At 57.0% G+C, this 18510-nt stretch overlaps 1 protein-coding gene across 1 annotated transcript; it reads left to right on the top strand.

Annotated features, from left to right (window-relative positions):
* Positions 1-762: 762 nt before the first annotated feature.
* On the top strand, positions 763-17574 carry MYBPC3 (myosin binding protein C3). Its single transcript, XM_057507695.1, has 33 exons — positions 763-857; positions 1982-2248; positions 2793-2906; positions 2983-3075; positions 3161-3309; positions 4187-4304; positions 4798-4846; positions 5078-5107; positions 5241-5294; positions 6034-6054; positions 6287-6456; positions 7291-7423; positions 7775-7899; positions 7976-8081; positions 8164-8330; positions 8707-8872; positions 9506-9612; positions 9701-9730; positions 10615-10754; positions 11016-11096; positions 11763-11922; positions 12241-12345; positions 12434-12622; positions 13558-13692; positions 14038-14205; positions 14947-15035; positions 15183-15378; positions 15638-15777; positions 15994-16153; positions 16271-16407; positions 16717-16903; positions 17006-17145; positions 17294-17574. The coding sequence occupies exons 1-33, from the start codon at positions 833-835 to the stop codon at positions 17462-17464; spliced, it is 4122 nt and encodes a 1373-aa protein (XP_057363678.1). The 5' UTR covers positions 763-832; the 3' UTR covers positions 17465-17574.
* The last annotated feature ends 936 nt before the right edge of the window (positions 17575-18510 follow it).

Raw genomic sequence — 18510 nt, 5'->3', positions numbered from 1 at the left:
AGGGTGGGGGGTAGTCTCAGGGGCCAAAAGGTTACAGAGAATGGTGGGAGGTGGGATTCAGAATGTACTGGCAGGAATTTTGGTGTGAATCCTCGTGACTTTGGTAAGAGCCAGCTCCTATTCTGACGTCCACTTTGGGGTGCAGTTAGGAATTTATCCTCATGCCCTCACATGCAGGCCTTCCCAACTTTTCCCATTAGGTGACACCAGCCCCCCAAATCACCTTCTCTCCACCAGGCCTGGGACTAAGCCCACCCAGAACTCTCCAGTGTGAGGCCCCCTCAGCCCTGTGACCTTCAGTTCCAGGGGCCAAACAACAAGAGCAAACCTTCATTCAGCATCTTCTATGTGGAATGCTGCTCCAGCATGCTCATTTATAAGCCGATCCTGTGCATGCTGCTCTCACCAGCCCTGCTCTGAGATTAAGGCAGTGGTGGTGCCGGGACTTGGGAAGCCAGGCTGCAGGATCTTTGTGTATTACCACTGCTTGGTTTGATTTGTCAGCCTCAGGGTTATGGGCCTAGCATGCTCCCACCGCACAATTTGTCTGTAGGGCACCCCTAAAGTTCACCAAGGGTTGGGGGCAGAAGCCATCACATTAGCCTGAGGGGGCAGGGCCAGGGCCGGTCGGGAGCAGTGCAGCCACCCTGTCTCCCTGGAGAGCCTTGCTCTTTGGAATTTGTCTATATTTAGCAGGTGGCTGGGCAGGAGGCAGATAGGAGAGCCTGAGGAGGGGGAGGTCGTCCCTATATAGCGTGGGGAGACAAGGTCCTGCTCAGATCCTCTTTGGGTGGCCTGTGTCTGCTCGGTCCCTGGTGTGACCTCTCTCAAGATGCCTGAGCCAGGGAAGAAGCCAGGTAGCTCCAGGTCTGGGGTTGGGCTGAATGTGGGTCAGGGAGAGCTGGGGGCATTTACAACTGGGGGGAAGGCCTTGGTGTAAGTTCCTAAGGAGGGACTGTCTTTCTGGGTCCTTTTTTGATTCTTGGTTTCTCCTTGTCCTTTTGATGACAGTGAGGGTAAACCAGGATCAGGGGCAAGAGAGGAAAGAGCCAAACCATGAAGCCCCCAGGGCTGCCACTGTACTCTTAGGAGGCAGGGGGGCCTCTTCCAGTTCCCTTGGGGATGTGGGATTGTCCCCATCTCTCCTGCAGCAAGATTAGGCCTAGGCTTGCTTTTTGGGAAAAGACCACTGCAGGCAGGAGCCCAAGCTGAGTCTGGATTTATGTCGCTTAAGGGCTTGCTGAATGCTCTTGGGCAAATCCCTCTCTCTCTGGGTCTCAGTTTTCCCATCTATACAAGGAGGGCTTGGGTTGGTTCCTCCCAGCAGTAAGATTCTCTGCTTTATGAGCCTCTATTCCTGTGGTCCCTACACCAGGTGTGGTCACCATATGGAAGTAATGCAGCCCCCTCTGCTGTGGGAGAGGATGGCCAAGAGGCCCCTAAGCCTGGGCCAAGGGCAGAGAAAGTCACAGCTCAGGGTCCCGCTCCTGGCCTGTGCCTTTCCCTAGATTGTCCAGGGCAGGGCCCAGCCCTCCCAGGCCAGCTTTATCTCAGTTGCTGATTCCCAGACTGAGGCCTCTGGAAGACGAATTTAGCCACATCCAAGTGGGCAGTGTCTGTTCTTTGCCAGGGGCCCCAGATGGGGCGGGAGGGGGTAGGCTGGGCTTCCGCAGGCAGGAAGGGTGGGATATCCATCCAAGGACACACCTAGCAAAATTCTTGTGCGGAGTGTGGAGGTTAGGGCCACAGTCCTGGCCTCCCGCCTGCTGGCCATGTGATTCTGTTTGAGTCACTTAACCTCTGAGCCTCAGTGTCGTTATCTACGAAACGGTCACAATAACTGCACCCACCTCATAGAGATGGCAGAGCATTAAATGAGGTGATGCATTAAAGCACTTATTGACATTTTGAATAAGAGGGGCTGCAGGCATGGGATGCATGGGCAAGCCAGGGGCCCCTGCAGCCTCTGTTGGTCCCTCAGTTTCAGCCTTCATCAAGAAGCCACGATCAACGGAGGTGGCCGCTGGCAGCTCTGCTGTGTTTGAAGCTGAGACAGAGCGGTCAGGAGTGAAGGTGCGCTGGCAGCGGGGGTGCAGTGACATCAGCACCAACAGCAAGTACAGCCTGGCAGCTGAAGGCACACGGCACACGCTGACAGTGCGGGATGTGGGTCCTGCTGACCAGGGGCCCTATGCAATCATTGCTGGCTCCTCCAAGGTCAAATTTGACCTCAAGGTCATAGAAGCAGGTAAGAGACTGGTCATCATTCCCTGAGGTTTGGGGACGGGGGATCCTACTGCACAGGCCACAGGAGGTGCCTCCCCCTTTCTTGCCTTTGCTCTGGCTGTGCCCTCTGCCAGGAATGCTCTTTCCCCTTTTCTGCAGCAAGTTCCCTGTGAGCACCCCCTGGGCCTCTCTGGCTTGTTCCAGCCACTGTGAAGGCGGGGGGAGCTTAGAGATAAATAGGCATAACCCTGTCCTCCCACGGGACACCTACACACCTATGGGGACTTGGCGGGCTGTATGTGCTGGCAGGGAGGCCCTAGCCCAGGCTGGGACTGGACCAAGACTGGAGCCTGGGGAAGGAGAAGAGGAAGGACTTCAGAGCTGTTCAGGCAGACCCACTGGGCTGTGGGTGCAGATGGTCTGAGGGAGAGGAGAAGGCGAGATGAGGCCTGACCAAGCTCTGCACGTGCTACAGTTTTTAATGAGCCTGCAAAGACAGAGGAGGGAGCAGGGATCAGGGGTCTCTGCCCAGAGGCTACTCCACTCCCTTACCTGATCCCTTCCAGAGAGGGCAGAGCCTGTGCTAGGCCCTGTTCTCAGCCCTGCAGAGGCCCCTGGAGTCCCTGGAGCAGCCCTGGCCTCAGCTGCTGAGGTGGAAGGAGGTTCCCCAAGTCCCGGAGGTGAGAGGGCTGGGCAGGGAGGGCCAGGGCAGTAGGTGGGTGTCCCAGGGCAGATCTCAAAGGCTTCTGCTCACAGGACCAAGCTCGGCAGCCTCCCACAGCCCTGGTGCAGCTGATGACCACATTGGCCTCTTTGTGACACGGCCGCAGGATGGCGAGGTGACCACTGGTGAGTGTGGGGCCGCCTGCACCTGGGAGCGTGTGGAGAGGAAGTGGGGCACTGCCCAAGCACAGCCTGCTGCCCTGTCCTGCAGGAGGCTGTATCACCTTCTCTGCCCGTGTGGCGGGGGCCAGCCTCCTGAAACCACCCGTGGTCAAGTGGTTCAAGGGCAAGTGGGTGGACCTGAGCAGCAAGGTGGGCCAGCACCTGCAGCTGCACAACAGCTACGACCGGGCCAGCAAGGTAGGGCCCACGGGTGGGGAGCTGGGGGCCGTGGGGCTCCAGACTGGCCACATGGGAAGGGGAGAGTCACTGGGAGGCACAGGGAGTCAGGGGTGTGCCTGAGACTGGAGGCACACCGGAAGTGTGAAGAAGGGGCCTGCAGAGCTCAGGAAGCAGGTCGGGGGACCACGGATACACAGGGAGCATGGGAAGGTCTGGGGAGGGTTGTTGGGGAGGCCCAGGGGACCTGTGGGCTATGGGGAGCTGAAGGGCATGATGGTCTTAAGGGGGCATAAAAGGGCTTAGGGGCCCGGGGAACTGAGGAAGGCTGAGGGACAGCGTGAAGCACGGGGGCAGGGTGGGGGGGGGGGGCAGCTGGCGAGGTGTAAAGCTCTTGAATGGAAGGGTATCAGACTCAAGGGCCTTCATTGGCCAACCAGAACGATTTTCATCACATAGATGAAGTAAACCAAAACTTGAGAAGTTTCTGTTGCTGGTCTGAGGTCGCTCAGAGCCAGGCCTAGAACCTGTGCTTTGACTCCTAGCCTCTGTTACTCCTTCTCTTCCACTGTCCTGGCCCAGGCAGGGGGGCCTCTGGCAGGGTCAGGGTGGACAAGTTCAGCCGTATGAGCCATATTGCACGAAAGTCTTTGCTCTTTACCCGAATGCCATTTGCCTTACAGCCACCACAGACTTTCATTTTATCACCACCCATTGCCAGCAGATGGCAGTAATGTTTCTAGAGAAGGGGCTCCTGTTTCTATTTACACAAAACCTTAAGGGTTAACTAAACCCTGAAGGGTGAGAAGTTTGGTGGCTGTTAGCTGCCCCCAGTCTCCTTAGGGGTAAAGGGCCTCGTCTTCTAGCCCCTGGTCTCCCCTGACACCTAACCCCACAGGTCTACTTGTTCGAGCTGCACATCACAGATGCCCAGGCCACCTCTGCTGGTGGCTACCGCTGTGAAGTGTCCACCAAGGACAAATTTGACAGCTGCAACTTCAGCCTCACCGTCCACGGTGAGGGAGGCTACAGTGTGTCCTGGGCTGGGGCTCCCCATGGGTCCTGTCCCCTGTGTTTGCCTCCATTTCCCAAAACTAAGGAGGATGCCTAGTCCTGGCCAGACAGCTGCTGACCCAGTGCCAAGGTGGCTCATGTCGGGGTATGAAAGGGGGCCTCAGAGGCTTCCAGGGTTGGGGTGGGCTCTGGCAGCCAAGTCCAGCTCTTGCCTGGGGTCTTGATCATCTTGGTGTCCCAAGCACCTGACACAGGTGACAGGTGAGGGTGTGCTGAGGGATGAGTGGGAGATCAACCACCTTTCAGGGACCCCCCCACCTCCCTGGGCAGCTCAACCCTAGAAAGACTCAGAATGTGGGGTCCTCGGGCAGATGCCCACTCTCAAGGGGTTGTGAGTGCTAGGAGGTCATAGGGATGCCAGGAGATCCCAGGGCAGAGCTTCTGGGAAGGCTCCTCTGAAGCCCCCTCCCCTGTCATCTCCCTCTTTGAACCCAGAGGCCATTGGCTCTGGAGACTTGGATCTTCGATCAGCTTTCCGCCGCACGTGAGTGGCTGTTTCTCTTCAGGGCCTGAGGGAGGCCAGTGCTGGGGTCTGAGGCCCCTCGGGGTCAGGACTAGGGGTGATATGTGGGTTCAGGGCTGGGGGTAATGGGGGCAGGGGGGATGATGTGGGGATCAGGTCTGGTGGACAATGTGGGGAAAGGGCTGAAGTTGGTAGGGATGAGGGGGAGCAAGCTCTCCTAGACAGGTGAGGAACAGGTTCTGACCCCCACAGGAGCATGGCCGGAAGTGGTCGGCGGATCAGGTACCCTCCCCTCAGCCCCTATCTGCCCCCTATATAGACCCAGAGGGTCTGGGATGGTCAGGGAGCCCTGTGCCTCTCCTGAGCCCCTTCCAATAGGCTCCACTGCGGCTTCACTGGGGCTCTATCTCCACAGTGACAGCCATGAGGATGCTGGGACTCTGGACTTCAGCTCACTGCTGAAGAAGAGGTGAGGCTCTGGATAGCAGCTCTTGGGACATGTGGTAAGGCCATTTCAAATCCCGACACTGCAGTCTCTCAGCTGTGACCAGGTTGCTGCACCTCTCTGAGTTGATTTTTGTCTGTCATGGATGATCCTGGTGTTGGAAAAGAGTCAGAGAGGTCTGCAGACATTATGTCCTGTCAGCTAACATCCTCACAGTGTCCCCAACAACCACTCCCCACTTGAGCCCATGCCAGCTCACCTCAGTAGGCTCCAGGGACCCAAAAGAAGCTGGGGGGTGACCAGAGTTGCAGGAATTGCCCAGCCCAGGCCAGCCCAGCCCAGCTGACGCATGTCCTCTGTCTTCTCCCTCTGTCTCCTGGACCCTGCATTATGTCGGATGCTGCTGTATCCCAGAGAGTAAGCACTGGGGTTGGGTGCTTTGGGGAAGCAGTGTGCTGGAAGGAGCCTGTACCCATCCCTGTCCCAGTTGGTGGGAGATGGGGCTGGGGAATCAGCTAGGCCTGGGTGAGGGGCCCCACTGATTGGGGCGAGTCTCTGAGCCTCAGGTTCTCCTGATCCCACCTGCCAGAGCTCAGGAGAAACAAACAAAGTGACATGTGTAGCACGCCCTGCAGTGCCTTCAGGGGCCTTCCAGGTGTCCTGTAAATGGAGGAGGGTGAGGGCCCAGGGGCTGCAACCCCAGGTGTTTGCAGGGAGGTGGCCCATCTCTAATGTGTCCACTGCCTTTCTGCCCCACCTGGAGCAGCAGTTATCGGACCCCGAGGTGAGTGCTCGATTACCCCCTACTTCCACCAGGAACCCCTCCCTAGGCCCAACCCCCATACTGAACCTTAAGCCTTATCCTCTGGAACTGGCTGAGGACAAGCTTCCTCACCAGAAGGGAGACTTGGGAGGGGCAGCTAACAGCTCCTTGGTCCTCCTTGGTCCCGGGGGATGGGGAGGGCAGTACCGCCCTGGCACAGGGGGTCCCTGAGGTCCCTCCACATGGACCGCAGTCACATGGACTCCAGGTTGGAGGCCCCAGCTGAGGAGGATGTCTGGGAGATCCTGCGTCAGGCGTCCCCATCGGAGTACGAGCGCATCGCCTTCCAGCACGGAGTCACCGACCTGCGCGGCATGCTCAAGAGGCTCAAGGGCATAAAGCGCGATGAGAGGAAGAGCACGGGTTAGCGCCTCCACCACACACACACACACACGCACGAGAGCACAGGTTAGCATGCACACTCACACTCACTCACTCACTCTGGTTTAGCCCAGAGACACCAGGAAAGGAGAAAGACCCAGATTAACCCAACTCTTGGGTAGGAAAAACCAGGAGTGCCCAGGTTAGCCCAGAGATACCGCAGGGAAAAGGACAGAGCACAGGTTCCCCTCCTCACCAAGTAAAGGCCAGGAGGCCACTCCTTCCTGGTCTCACCCTTGAAAAGCACCCAAGAAAAAGGGAGGTACCAGCCGAGCCAGAGACACAAACCCTGGGAGAGGGGACCTGGTTAATCTTCCTTACAGGCGAACAAATGAACAGAATACTCAGGTTCTGGTTGGCTTCCCTCACCCCAGGAAGCCCGACAGAGAGGGCTCAGGCTAGCATTCCCCATCCGTGGCTGACAGGGTAGAACTGACACCCTGGGAAATGGGCTGGGAGAGCAGGGACCTTGCCTGCCCACTAGGTAGGGGCCCCTAGCAGAGGCACAAAAACCGGGGGTTGCTGTTAAACAGAGTCGAGAAAGAAAATGTCCATTTGTCCTGTCACCCATTCTCCTGCCAAGTTTTTGTCTTTCTGGAAGCGCTGACTCTGTCCCGGAGCTGAGTGGGTGGAGAGAACCCCATGGAAGACAGGAGGGTAAAGGGAAGGATAAGGAAGTGACAGATACACACAGAGACTAATAAACAAAGAAACCCCAGCCCCAGAGGAGACACAGAAAGGGGTGTGAGCCTTCTGTACAGGGCCAGCCCTGACGGGCAGGGGACATGGAGCATGGGGCTGACGGTTGGTGCTCAGCCTTTCAGAAGAAGCTGGAGCCAGCCTACCAGGTGAGCAAGGGCCACAAGATCCGGCTGACCGTAGAGCTGGCCGACCCCGACTCTGAGGTCAAGTGGCTGAAGAATGGACAGGAGATTCAGATGAGTGGCAGGTGTGGGCTGGGTGGAGAGTGGGCCTGGGGTGCTGGGTGTGTGGAGGGGGCCACCCTCCCCGCCTCTCTCCACATGTGTTCTCTGTCTTTGCCAGCTTGTAGTCTGTCTCCCCCCATTTCTCTCACTGGATCTGACATCCCATCTCTCTGTTTCTGCCCATGTCTGCTCCTCACTCTTTTTCTCCCGGTCTCACCTCCTCCCATCGGGGAACTCCAATGTCCTGTCTGTTCCACAGCAAGTAAGGCCAGCTCCTGAAAGCCCTGGGGTGGGGGCAGGGGGCCCTGGTGGGGTGGCCCGGCCAGGAGGTGGGTCAGCAGCTCTCCTGCCATGCCACTGCTGCCCCCATGCAGGTACATCTTCGAGTCTGTCGGGTCCAAGCGCACACTGACCATCAGCCAGTGCTCGCTCGTGGACGATGCTGCCTACCAGTGCGCAGTGGGAGGGGAGAAGTGCAGCACTGAGCTCTTTGTCAGAGGTGGGCCCCGGCCCTGGAGCCCTGGGAGGGAGGGCCACAGAGGGGCCTGCCCATCACCCTCTCCCTGCCTTGGCAGAGCCCCCCGTGCAGGTCACACGGCCACTGGAGGACCAGCTGGTGATGGTGGGACAGCGGGTAGAGTTTGAGTGCGAGGTGTCTGAGGAGGGGGCCCAGGTCAAATGGTGAGCACCCGGACATGGGGCAGGTTGGAGGCTAGAGACGTTCCCAGAGAAGGCCATGACTTACTGGCCCTTCCCCGGCCAGGCTGAAGGACGGGGTAGAGCTGACCCGGGAGGAGACCTTCAAGTACCGGTTCAAGAAGGACGGGCAGAGACACCACCTGATCATCAATGAGGCGACGCTGGAGGATGCCGGGCACTATGCGCTGCATGCCAGTGGGGGCCAGACACTGGCCGAGCTCATTGTGCAGGGTGAGGTCCACAAGAGTGGGTAGGGGAGTACACTAGGCTTCAGGGCTCTGGGGCACCCGCAGCCATGGATGGGAATCAGGCAGACCTGGGATGGAGGCCTGTGGGACCCTGGGCAAATCACTCTGACACCCTGAGCCTTACCTTTGTCACCTGTAAAATGGTCACCTCAGAGGGTATTGGGAATGTCAGATGGGCCTGGTTAGCATCACATACCCTCAACACACACGCCTGAGGTTCTCTGTGTACACGGCACCATCTTATGCACACACGCATCACACACATGCACACGTGTGTCCTCACATGCCCATGTGATCTCCACAGGGGCTTACGCCCACACACACCCTCCTTAGCTCACTGGTTCTGCCTTGCCCACCAGAGAAAAAGCTGGAGGTATACCAGAGCATCGCGGACTTGACGGTGGGCGCAAAGGACCAGGCCGTGTTCAAGTGTGAGGTGTCAGATGAGAGTGTGCGGGGAATGTGGCTGAAGAACGGGAGGGAGCTGGTGCCTGACAGCCGCATCAAGGTGTCCCACATTGGACGGTGAGCATGCAGGGCTGAGCCCCAACAAAGCTGGGAGCAGAAGGGTGGGACCAGCAGGGACTGGGGCAGACACACAGAGAGACAAAGACAGACAGAGATGGACAGATGAGCGGAAAGAGACACACAGAGACAGGACAGAGACTGAAATAGAGAGACAGGTAGAGAGGATATGGAGAGTCAGGAGCATACAGAGAAGGAGGGACCATCAGAGACGGGGACAGAGACAGAGGAGAAGCAGAGAGAGACAGACAGGCTGGAAACCCCGGCCTCCCACAACGCATGACTAGGGCAGCACAGGAGGCACAGGGAGGCAGCCTCTGGCAGGGCCCCTCACTCCCACTCTCTTACTCATGCCCTGAGCATCTGGGCCAGCCCGTGCTGGGCCCAATGTCATGGAGATTAATGAGATTAGCCTCTGCCCAGTCTCTAAGGGCCCAGCCAAGGGGACGCTTCTACCTGGCCTACCTCTGAGAACATGTGAGAAAACTGTAAGATTCAAAAACAGAGAAGAAAAGCATTTAAAATAACAGAACACCAGTGAGCTAGGTGAGGGTAAGAGCCCCTGCAGGCCTGGCTAGGGTGAGGCTTGGGTGTGTGGCCCAGTCAGGTCACCTGAACACCACTGCCCTGTAGGGTCCACAAGCTGACCATTGACGACGTCACGCCCGCAGACGAGGCTGACTACAGTTTTGTGCCTGAGGGCTTCGCCTGCAATCTGTCTGCCAAGCTCCACTTCATGGGTGAGATGGTGTCTGGGTCAGGGGTAGGGACCCCTGCCACTGGGCCCTGCCTTAGCCCTGGTGCCACTTAGTCTACCTTGTCTTGCAGAGGTCAAGATTGACTTTGTGCCCAGGCAGGGTGAGTCTCGGAGCCCCTGTGTGCCGCCTCCCTGCACCCTGTCCTGCCACATTCCCCTGCACTCAGAGACCCAGACCCAACTCTGCCACTGTGTCCACGGGCCATTTGTAACCTCACTGAGCTTCAGTTTCCTCTGCTCTAAAATGGGAATCCAGCACCTCCTCCATGGGGTGGTAGGAAGACAAGATGGTGTGTGTGAGTTGCCAAACATTGTCACAGATGTGAGATTAAATCTTTTCTGCTATTTGAAGTAACCCTCCTGCTTTTAGATTAAACTTTACCAGGCATTTTAGAATTCTAACTTTAGGACACTAGTTCAGGCTAAGGCATGTTCAAGGTCAGTGCTTTCCAAACTGGGTTCACCTAACATGATATTCCATTTTAAAAGGGTTCCATGGTGAAAAGAGTTTGGGAAACACTAAACTCTTGCTCCACTTCTTGCTTATTCAGAAGGTGCGTTAGCATCTCAAAAGCTCTGAAAAATCCTGCAATAAAGAAACATGATTAATTTTGTTTAATCCAAGGTTTCCTAATTTCTTTGGCCATGGACAGTTCTTTCCTTTTTCCTGGAAGCACGTTGGTATTCCCCAGAACACAGTTTGAGAAATGGTATGCTAGGTGATCTGATATTATAAACCTCCCCAAGAACTTCTTGGGGTGATGGAAATGTTCTAGATCTTGATTGGAGTGGCAGATACACAGGTGTATACATTTGTCAAAGCACATCAAGCTCTGTGCTTAAATCTTGGCATTTTATTGTGTATAAATTACACCTCAATAAAATTGATTTAAAACCAGCCAAGGGCATGTGCTCTTTCCAGTTTCCCCCTTTCATGGGTCTTGGGCCCTTTCTCCTTTCTCTGGCCTATGCCATCTTCCCCCAGAGCCTCCCAAGATCCACCTGGACTGCCCCGGCCACACGCTGGATACCATCGTGGTTGTGGCTGGGAACAAGCTACGCCTGGATGTCCCTATCTCCGGGGACCCTGCTCCCACTGTGATCTGGCAGAAGTCCCTCACACAGGTACTGTGGGACCTTCCTTTCTTCCCCATCTGTAAAACGGTGTGTGGGGCCAATGAGTGTGGGGACCCGCTCCCAGCCCACATGTGCATGCTCTACAGCTGGCCCCAGACTTGAAGCACAGAGGCTTTGCTGGCCAGGAGGCGGACAGGGTGGGCAGCAGAGGGGGTACAGGCAAAGGAGAGACAGAGGGGCTGCTGGGCAGGCAGTCCCTCCAGGCTGTCAGCCCCTCTTCCCGCTACTTCCCGCCTGCTCTGTTCTCAGGGGAGTAAGGTCCCGGCTAGGCCAGCTCCCGATGGCTCAGGGGATGCAAGTGCCAGTGACGAGTGGGTGTTTGAAAGGAAGGTGAGTGGGGCTGAAGGTGGGACGTGCTTTTTTGCTCTTTCGCCATCCATCATTTTCTGACAATGTGGCATCTACCCTTGGGCGAGGCTTCTGTGAAGGGGTCGTATCTGGCCACTGCACCCCTGCCCCAGGTAGGATGTACATTGGTCCTCATGCCTCTGTTAGGTGCACTTCGTACGTATGACTGGGCTGCTCCCTGGCTCTCATCTTCCAAGCCAACCCTGACTCTGCTTCCTGCCAACCAGGGAGTAGGTGTCCCTGGCACTTTCCAGGAGGAGTAGCTTTGCCTCCTGGTCAGCTTGGCTCCTCCATGCTCTGTTAGTTCCTCTACCTGCCTGAGGTCTTGCAAGACCTTCACAACCACTCTGTGAGGTCATGCTGTTCCCAAAGGATGAGGAAAATGCAGCACACAGAGGAGAGGTGATTATCTAAGCTCCATGGCGAAGGTGGATGCTGAGACCCTTGCCTTAGTGTTTTGCCCATGGCAGGTGCTAAATAAAAATCTTTGGACCAGGTGCCCACACGGGTGCAGTGCCTACTTGGGCTGTGTCTCCCCCACAACCCTTCTGCTAGCTCGGTTCCCGTCTTGGGGCTGTTGGCCGTTACAGAGGCAGCTGAAGCCTCTGGGGTCTGACTGTGGCTCTTCCTCCCCCCACCCCCCATCAGCTGCTGTGTGAGACTGAGGGCCGGGTCCGAGTGGAGACCACCAAGGACCGCAGCATCTTCACTGTCGAGGGGGCAGAGAAGGAAGATGAGGGCATCTACATTGTCACAGTGAAGAACCCCGTTGGGGAGGACCAGGTCAACCTTACAGTCAAGGTCATTGGTGAGTCCAGCTAGCCCAGGTTCAGCTGGGAAAATAAGGGGGGCCGCCAGGGCTGCACCCATCCCCTCCCTCCCCTCAGCAGGCATCATGAGTCCTGCTCGGATCTGAGGACAGGACTGGGGCTAGGACATGGGCGAATATAAGCAGTGAGGGGCCATAAGTGGTTGGTCACAGGCTGATGACACAATCAGAACTACATTCTGGAAACTCACTCTGGGGGTGGTGGGTTACCCTGCAGCCACTGGCTGGGTGGAGAGGAGACCAGCAACATTGGCCCTGGGCCCGGGCAGGGCTGACGTGAGCCCCCCTCCTCCCCAGATGTACCGGATGCCCCTGCTGCCCCCAAGATCAGCAACGTGGGCGAGGACTCCTGCACCGTGCAGTGGGAGCCACCTGCCTACGATGGTGGGCAGCCAGTCCTGGGTGAGTCGACGGCAAGAGAGAGGAAGCCAAGGGCATGGGAGCCGTGCTGCGGGGCCTCAGACTGGAGCCCCTGTCTGCCCTTTGTCAGGCTACATCCTGGAGCGCAAGAAGAAGAAGAGCTACCGGTGGATGCGGCTCAACTTTGACTTGCTGCGGGGGCTGAGCCATGAGGCGCAGCGCATGATTGAGGGCGTGGTGTATGAGATGCGCGTCTACGCAGTCAACGCCATTGGCATGTCTAGGCCCAGCCCTGCCTCCCAGCCCTTCATGCCTATCGGTGAGCCTGCCCAGCCTGGCACTGCCCCCATGCTGTCCCTGAGCAAAGGGCCCCAATAATAGCAGCTGTTCTGTGGGCAGTTGCCACACTATGAGTTTACATCCACTGTCTTTTAATCTTCAACTGGGATAATCCTCTGCATTTCACAGATAAAGCAAGTGAGGTTCTGAGAAGTTAATGACTTGCTCTAGGTCACCCAGCTGGTAGTGGGTGGAGCGGAGACTGTGGAAAGGGCCCTGGACCAGGAATCAAAGATGGGGTTTGTGGAGCCAGCTCCATCATCCCCAGGAGGGTCATCTGGAGTCACTGGCTCCCCTGAAGCCTCAGTTTCCTCATCTGTATAATGGGGGTTGAGAGGGTAGACCAGATGCTGTGCGTGTGGCAGGCTCTTGGGACACCAGTCCCTACTAGGATGTGTGAGTCTGGGCAGTGGCAGTGGCTGGCTGGGGCAGGGACAGTCACCCACATCTGGCCCAGGAAAGGGCACAGCTTGTCTGGCAGGAAAGGGGGTGCTGCGTGTGGAGAAGGGCCCAGGCCTCTTCCTTGACGGACCGATTTCCAGTCTGCCTGGCTCTCGCTCAACTCACCTGACCGTGCAGCACCAGGGAATGCTCGTGGTTTAGCCTAGTTTTTCCTTAAATTACATTTTTAGCATTTCCTATGCTTACAGAAGTGGCTCTTTCTAAGCATGTTTGTGTTCTTTTGGGTATTTTCCTATTTAGATCTCTCATGTATTGCTGTGGCTGTTTGTTTTTACGCTTATGTAGAGACATGTTTAATGGAGCTGAACTATTGCCTAGAGTGCTTGAGAGCCAGCTGAAGGGAAAGAAGCCTCTGTGTGCACAGTAAGCCATGCAAGGTCTAGGACAGGGCTTTTCACCTTCCCTGCCCATGCAGGCTTACCCAGACCTTCCTCTGGCTTTCCCTCTGCCCAGGCCCCCCCAGTGAGCCCACTCACTTGGCAGTGGAAGATACCTCCCACACCAGTGTCTCCCTCAAGTGGCGGCCCCCGGAGCGTGTGGGAGCTGGAGGCCTGGACGGCTACAGCGTGGAATACTGCCAGGAGGGCTGTGAGTGCCTGTTGGATCCTCATGGGTCCCCTTCTCTGAACTGCCCCCTAGACCAGGCACCTGTCATGCTGCTGGGCCCCTAGGTGCAGTGGAGACCTCAGATGGCCCCCAGAGGGGTGTGCAGCAGGGTGGGGTGTCAATGTTGAGATCTCATAGCCGGTAAGTCACAGGCCAGGATACAAATCTAGGCTTTTCGACCCTATGCCCTGTGCTGTTTCCACCCATTTGCTGGTTCCACTTTGAGAACTAATCTTTACACATTGATCCTTTGTTGGGAGTAAAGGACTGGGCAGTGGATCCCCAATGGCCAATCTGCTCAGTCCTGCCTCCCCACCTCATGCCCAGGCTCAGAGTGGGTGGCTGCCCTCCAGGAGCTGACAGAGCGCACATCAACGCTGGTGAAGGACCTGCCCACAGGGGCCCGGCTGCTTTTCCGTGTGCGGGCACACAATATGGCAGGGCCCGGAGCCCCTGTCACCACCAAGGAGCCTGTGACGGTGCAGGAGATACTGCGTGAGTGGCCCACTGCAGTCTCAAGATCTTTCACCAATACCCTAGCTCTTGCAGGTCGCTGGAGGTGGGGACAGTCAGGGAGACCCTTCTAGAGAGAGGGACTAAATGCTGGGCAGGGTAAGGAGGAGTGGGAGTCTTGATCCAGGCCCTAGGCCCAGGGCAAATGTGTAGAGAGGGCCCTCCTGGCTTTTCCATGTCAACCCCCAGTTCTGGAACAGAAGAGGTAGATTGTCATACCATTGTCTTTGAGCTCTATTCTATGAGGCTCTCAGCTCCAACAGCTAGGTGGTGTCCTTGTGCTCAGGACTGAGCAGTGAGGCTACTCTGGGTCAGACTGGCCCATTGGGGATCCACTGCCCAGTCCTTTACTCCCAACAAAGGATCAATGTGTAAAGATTAGTTCTCAAAGTGGAACCAGCAAATGGGTGGAAACAGCACAGGGCATAGGGTTGAAAAGCCTAGATTTGCATCCTGGCCTGTGACTTACCGGCTGTGAGATCTCAAACCAATTGTGCGTCCTGTCTGACCCCTCCCTCTCATAGTAGTGTGGTGAGGCTGGGGTTGAAGCAGAGGCTGTGTAAGCCCTTTGGAGCTGGGGTAGGGGATGCTGAAGGCAGGGCAGGGCCCAGGGGGCAGCATTTTCTTAGCTGCAGCTCTCTGGGCCCCACTGCAAGAAGGAAAGGGGCTGTGGTGCTCCTCTGGCCTGAGCTCACCTCACTGAGCTGCCCACTCTGCCCACAGAGCGGCCACGGCTCCAGTTGCCCCGACACCTGCGCCAGACCATCCAGAGGAGGGTCGGGGAGCCCGTGAACCTCCTCGTCCCTTTCCAGGTAGGGCTGGCCCCTTCCCCATCCCCAATGTGTTGTCCATGCTTAGTGGCTGCATGGGTCTTAGGGCTGACCAGACCCTGACACCTTACCCAGACATGTGAGGCTGGGGAAGGGCTGGGTCTAGAAGTGGGCTGTCCTTCCCCACAGGGCAAGCCCCGACCTCAGGTGACCTGGACCAGAGAGGGGCAGCCGCTGGCAGGTGAGGAGGTGAGCATCCGCAACAGCCCTACAAACACCATCCTGTTCATACGGGCTGCTCGCCGTGCCCACTCTGGCATCTACCAGGTGACGCTGTGCATTGAGAACATGGAGGACAAGGCCACACTGGTCCTGCAGATCGTTGGTGCGTAGTGCTGGGCCCTCCCTGAACCTGCTCATTTTCAGGCCCTGAGCTGGGCTGCCAAGGCCCAGCACCAGGCCTGAGGACCCAGCCCAGAGCTTCACATCTTCCCGCCTAGGGCCCTTCCTCTGGGATGCTCAGAGCCCTGCAGAAGACAGCAGGCCAGGCCCAGGGGTGAGGGGGCCCCTGGAACCTGGTGTCCTTGTGAATACTCAGGAAGTTTCAGGAGGTATGGTGCTCTAACAGGGTCTATTTCCTGCAGACAAGCCAAGTCCTCCCCAGGATATTTGGGTCATTGAGGCATGGGGTTTCAATGTGGCTCTGGAGTGGAAGCCACCTCAAGATGATGGCAACACAGAGATCTGGGGCTACACAGTACAGAAAGCTGACAGGAAGACCATGGTGAGCTAGGGTTCCTGGGGCACCCACGCACACCTTCCCCAAGGACAGGCAGACCTAGGCCCCAGCTGCTCCCCCCACCTGCCCTTAGAATGGGCCTGCCTCTTATCCTCCCTCTCTGATCTGGTTCCACAGTTGGGATACATACTGGGGGTACTCGAGAGGCCCCTGACAGGGAGCAGGGCCTGGACCCGAGAGTCCCTTTCCTTACACCCCCAGGAGTGGTTCACTGTCTTGGAGAATTACCGCCGCACCCACTGTGTGGTATCAGAGCTCATCATTGGCAATGGCTACTACTTCCGGATCTTCAGCCATAACATGGTGGGGGCGAGTGACAGAGCTGCCACCACCAAGGAGCCTGTCTTTATCCCTAAACCAGGTGCTGTACCCTCACTTCCACCCCTGGGGGTAGCTGGGACAGGGAGGCAGTGGGAGCAAGGAGAGGAGCCTACCTTCTTTGTATGGCAATCTTGGTACAAAGTCCTATCACCAACAGGCATCACTTATGAGCCACCCACATACAAGGCCCTGGACTTCTCCGAGGCCCCATGCTTCACCCGCCCCCTGGTGAACCGCTCGGTCATTGCTGGCTACAACGCCACCCTCTGCTGTGCTGTCCGGGGCAGCCCCAAGGTAGAGGACTCAGGGCCCCGGCCTAGGCAGACTCAGGAGGCAGGGTTCAGAGGTGCCGACCTCCATCAGCCCTCTCCCCAGCCTGTCCTCCTGCTCTCTCTCTACTTTTGGGTGTCAGGACGAAGTTCCTCTCCCTGAAGAGGGCCTCAGCACCCTCCACAGGCTCCTGGTTCATTCCCAGCCTTGGGCACAGTTCGAGACTCCAGGGAACCACTGGGGCAGAAATGCAAATGCCGGTGTCCCTAGCTTCCTGCCAGGTCCCCTCTCTACCTGAGACAGTCTTCCTGCTCCCCATTATCTGACTTATAGCCCAAGATTTCCTGGTTCAAGAATGGCCTGGACCTGCGAGAAGATGCCCGCTTCCGTACGTTCAGCAAGCAGGGAGTGTTGACCCTGGAGATTAGAAAGCCCTGTCCCTTTGATGGGGGTGTCTACGTCTGCAGGGCCACCAATTTACAAGGCGAGGCACAGTGCGAGTGTCGCCTAGAGGTGCGAGGTGAGGAACCCACTGGGCCAGGGCCTGGGGTAGTGGAGAAGGCAGGCAAGCGGCTTGGACTCAGCTGCTCTGGCAGAGAGCAATGACCCTGTCATGTCCAAGCCACGGGTACTGGCTCCTGGGCTCTGCTACCAGAGCTGGTCCCCCTGGCCTTCCAGAAGGCTGGGCAGACACACATGTGCCATGGCCTCCTCCTCTCCTGCAGTGCCTCAGTGACCAGGCTGGCTCCCCAGGATGGCCAGGTATGTACTCCACCGCCCCAAATCCACAGCCCAAATCAAAGGCTGAGCTCTGGCCCTTGGTCCAGGGCTGCCATTGGGACAAGGGGGTACAGGTGGTTCTTAGCAAGGTTTCAGCCCATCCCAGTCACAAAGAGAACCTGTGTCACAGGTGAAACCAGATGCCAGCGCCTGTGCCAGGAGCCTGAAAGGAAGCTGGATGAGCCACCTTCCTGCTGTTGTATGTGTGTATGCAAGCGTGTATCTTGGAGCTGGGTGGGGGTGGCATCCACAGGGCATCATAGTTATGGTGAGCAGGCCTGGTGGGCTCTGTGCAGACTGAACTGTCAGAGCTTCCGCTAGATGCTCAGATCTTTGGGTGAATAGTGGGCTGCCTGCCCTGTCTTCTCAATGTATAGGAGCAATAAAAGATCAGTGCACTCAGAAAACTGACTCTTGTCCAATATGCTTATTTCCACCAAGGGCACAGGGAAATTTATTTGATTTTCAGGGCAAACTGAACATAGGTATTGTCTTCCAAATGAGCAAAACATGGCCCAGAGTAGAATCCAAAAGTCATAAAACATTAACACAAGGAGGACCCTCAGTTTTCCCCCACTGTGTACACTCTTCTAATGAGGAAACTGAGGTGCTATGATGGAGAAAAGTGTATTAGCAACAGAATGAGAAACCAAAGGCTCTCCTGTCTGGTCCCATGTTCAGTATCATCTTTGTCTGGATGTGGGCAATGCTGAACCTCAATGTGGTCTGGGCTTGTAAAGCCTAGAGTAGAGCTGCATCAAGCTGACTTGGGATGCTGTTGGACAACAAAAGTGTACAGCCCATCCAGACCCTAGCAAAGCAGATCTATCCTGTCTAGTGCAAGACATTGGGAACCAGGACAGTGTATCAGACAGAGCCCTACTCCACTCTGGGAGGAGGAATCCAGCAGGTCTCAGAGGTGCCCTGATACAGTGTAGAAGGTCTTTTCTGCTCAGGCAGCACCAGAGGGTTCATCCATGGCTTAGAAAAAAGATTCCAGGAGGGCTGTCCTGGGGTTGTTTCTCAGTTATACCCAACGCCAAACACTCCTGGCCAAGAGCACCAGGCTCGAGGCCCTGGTCAAACCATGTCACATGTCTGGCCCACCCCTGCAAGGGGCGCAGGGAGAGCCTCGGCTCTCCCGTCACTACTAAATCAAAAATCTGCTCAGGGGTCATAGCCCAGCTTGGCCGCTCGCTCCTTCTAATGGCCAGGCTGGAGCACAGCACCCGCTGGGCCAGGGGCGGGGGCTCCAGCACTCCCAGTAGGATGTGTACCATCCATCTCCTCTCCCTCCCTCAGGCCTAAGGTGCCCTTGTAGAGTTCAGGGGCAGCTCTCCTTAGGTG

Source organism: Manis pentadactyla, chromosome 9, assembly GCF_030020395.1.
Source record: "Manis pentadactyla isolate mManPen7 chromosome 9, mManPen7.hap1, whole genome shotgun sequence".
Lineage (NCBI taxonomy): Eukaryota > Metazoa > Chordata > Mammalia > Pholidota > Manidae > Manis > Manis pentadactyla.
Note: the sequence above shows the minus strand (reverse complement) of the source record. Positions and strands in the feature narration are given on the sequence as shown.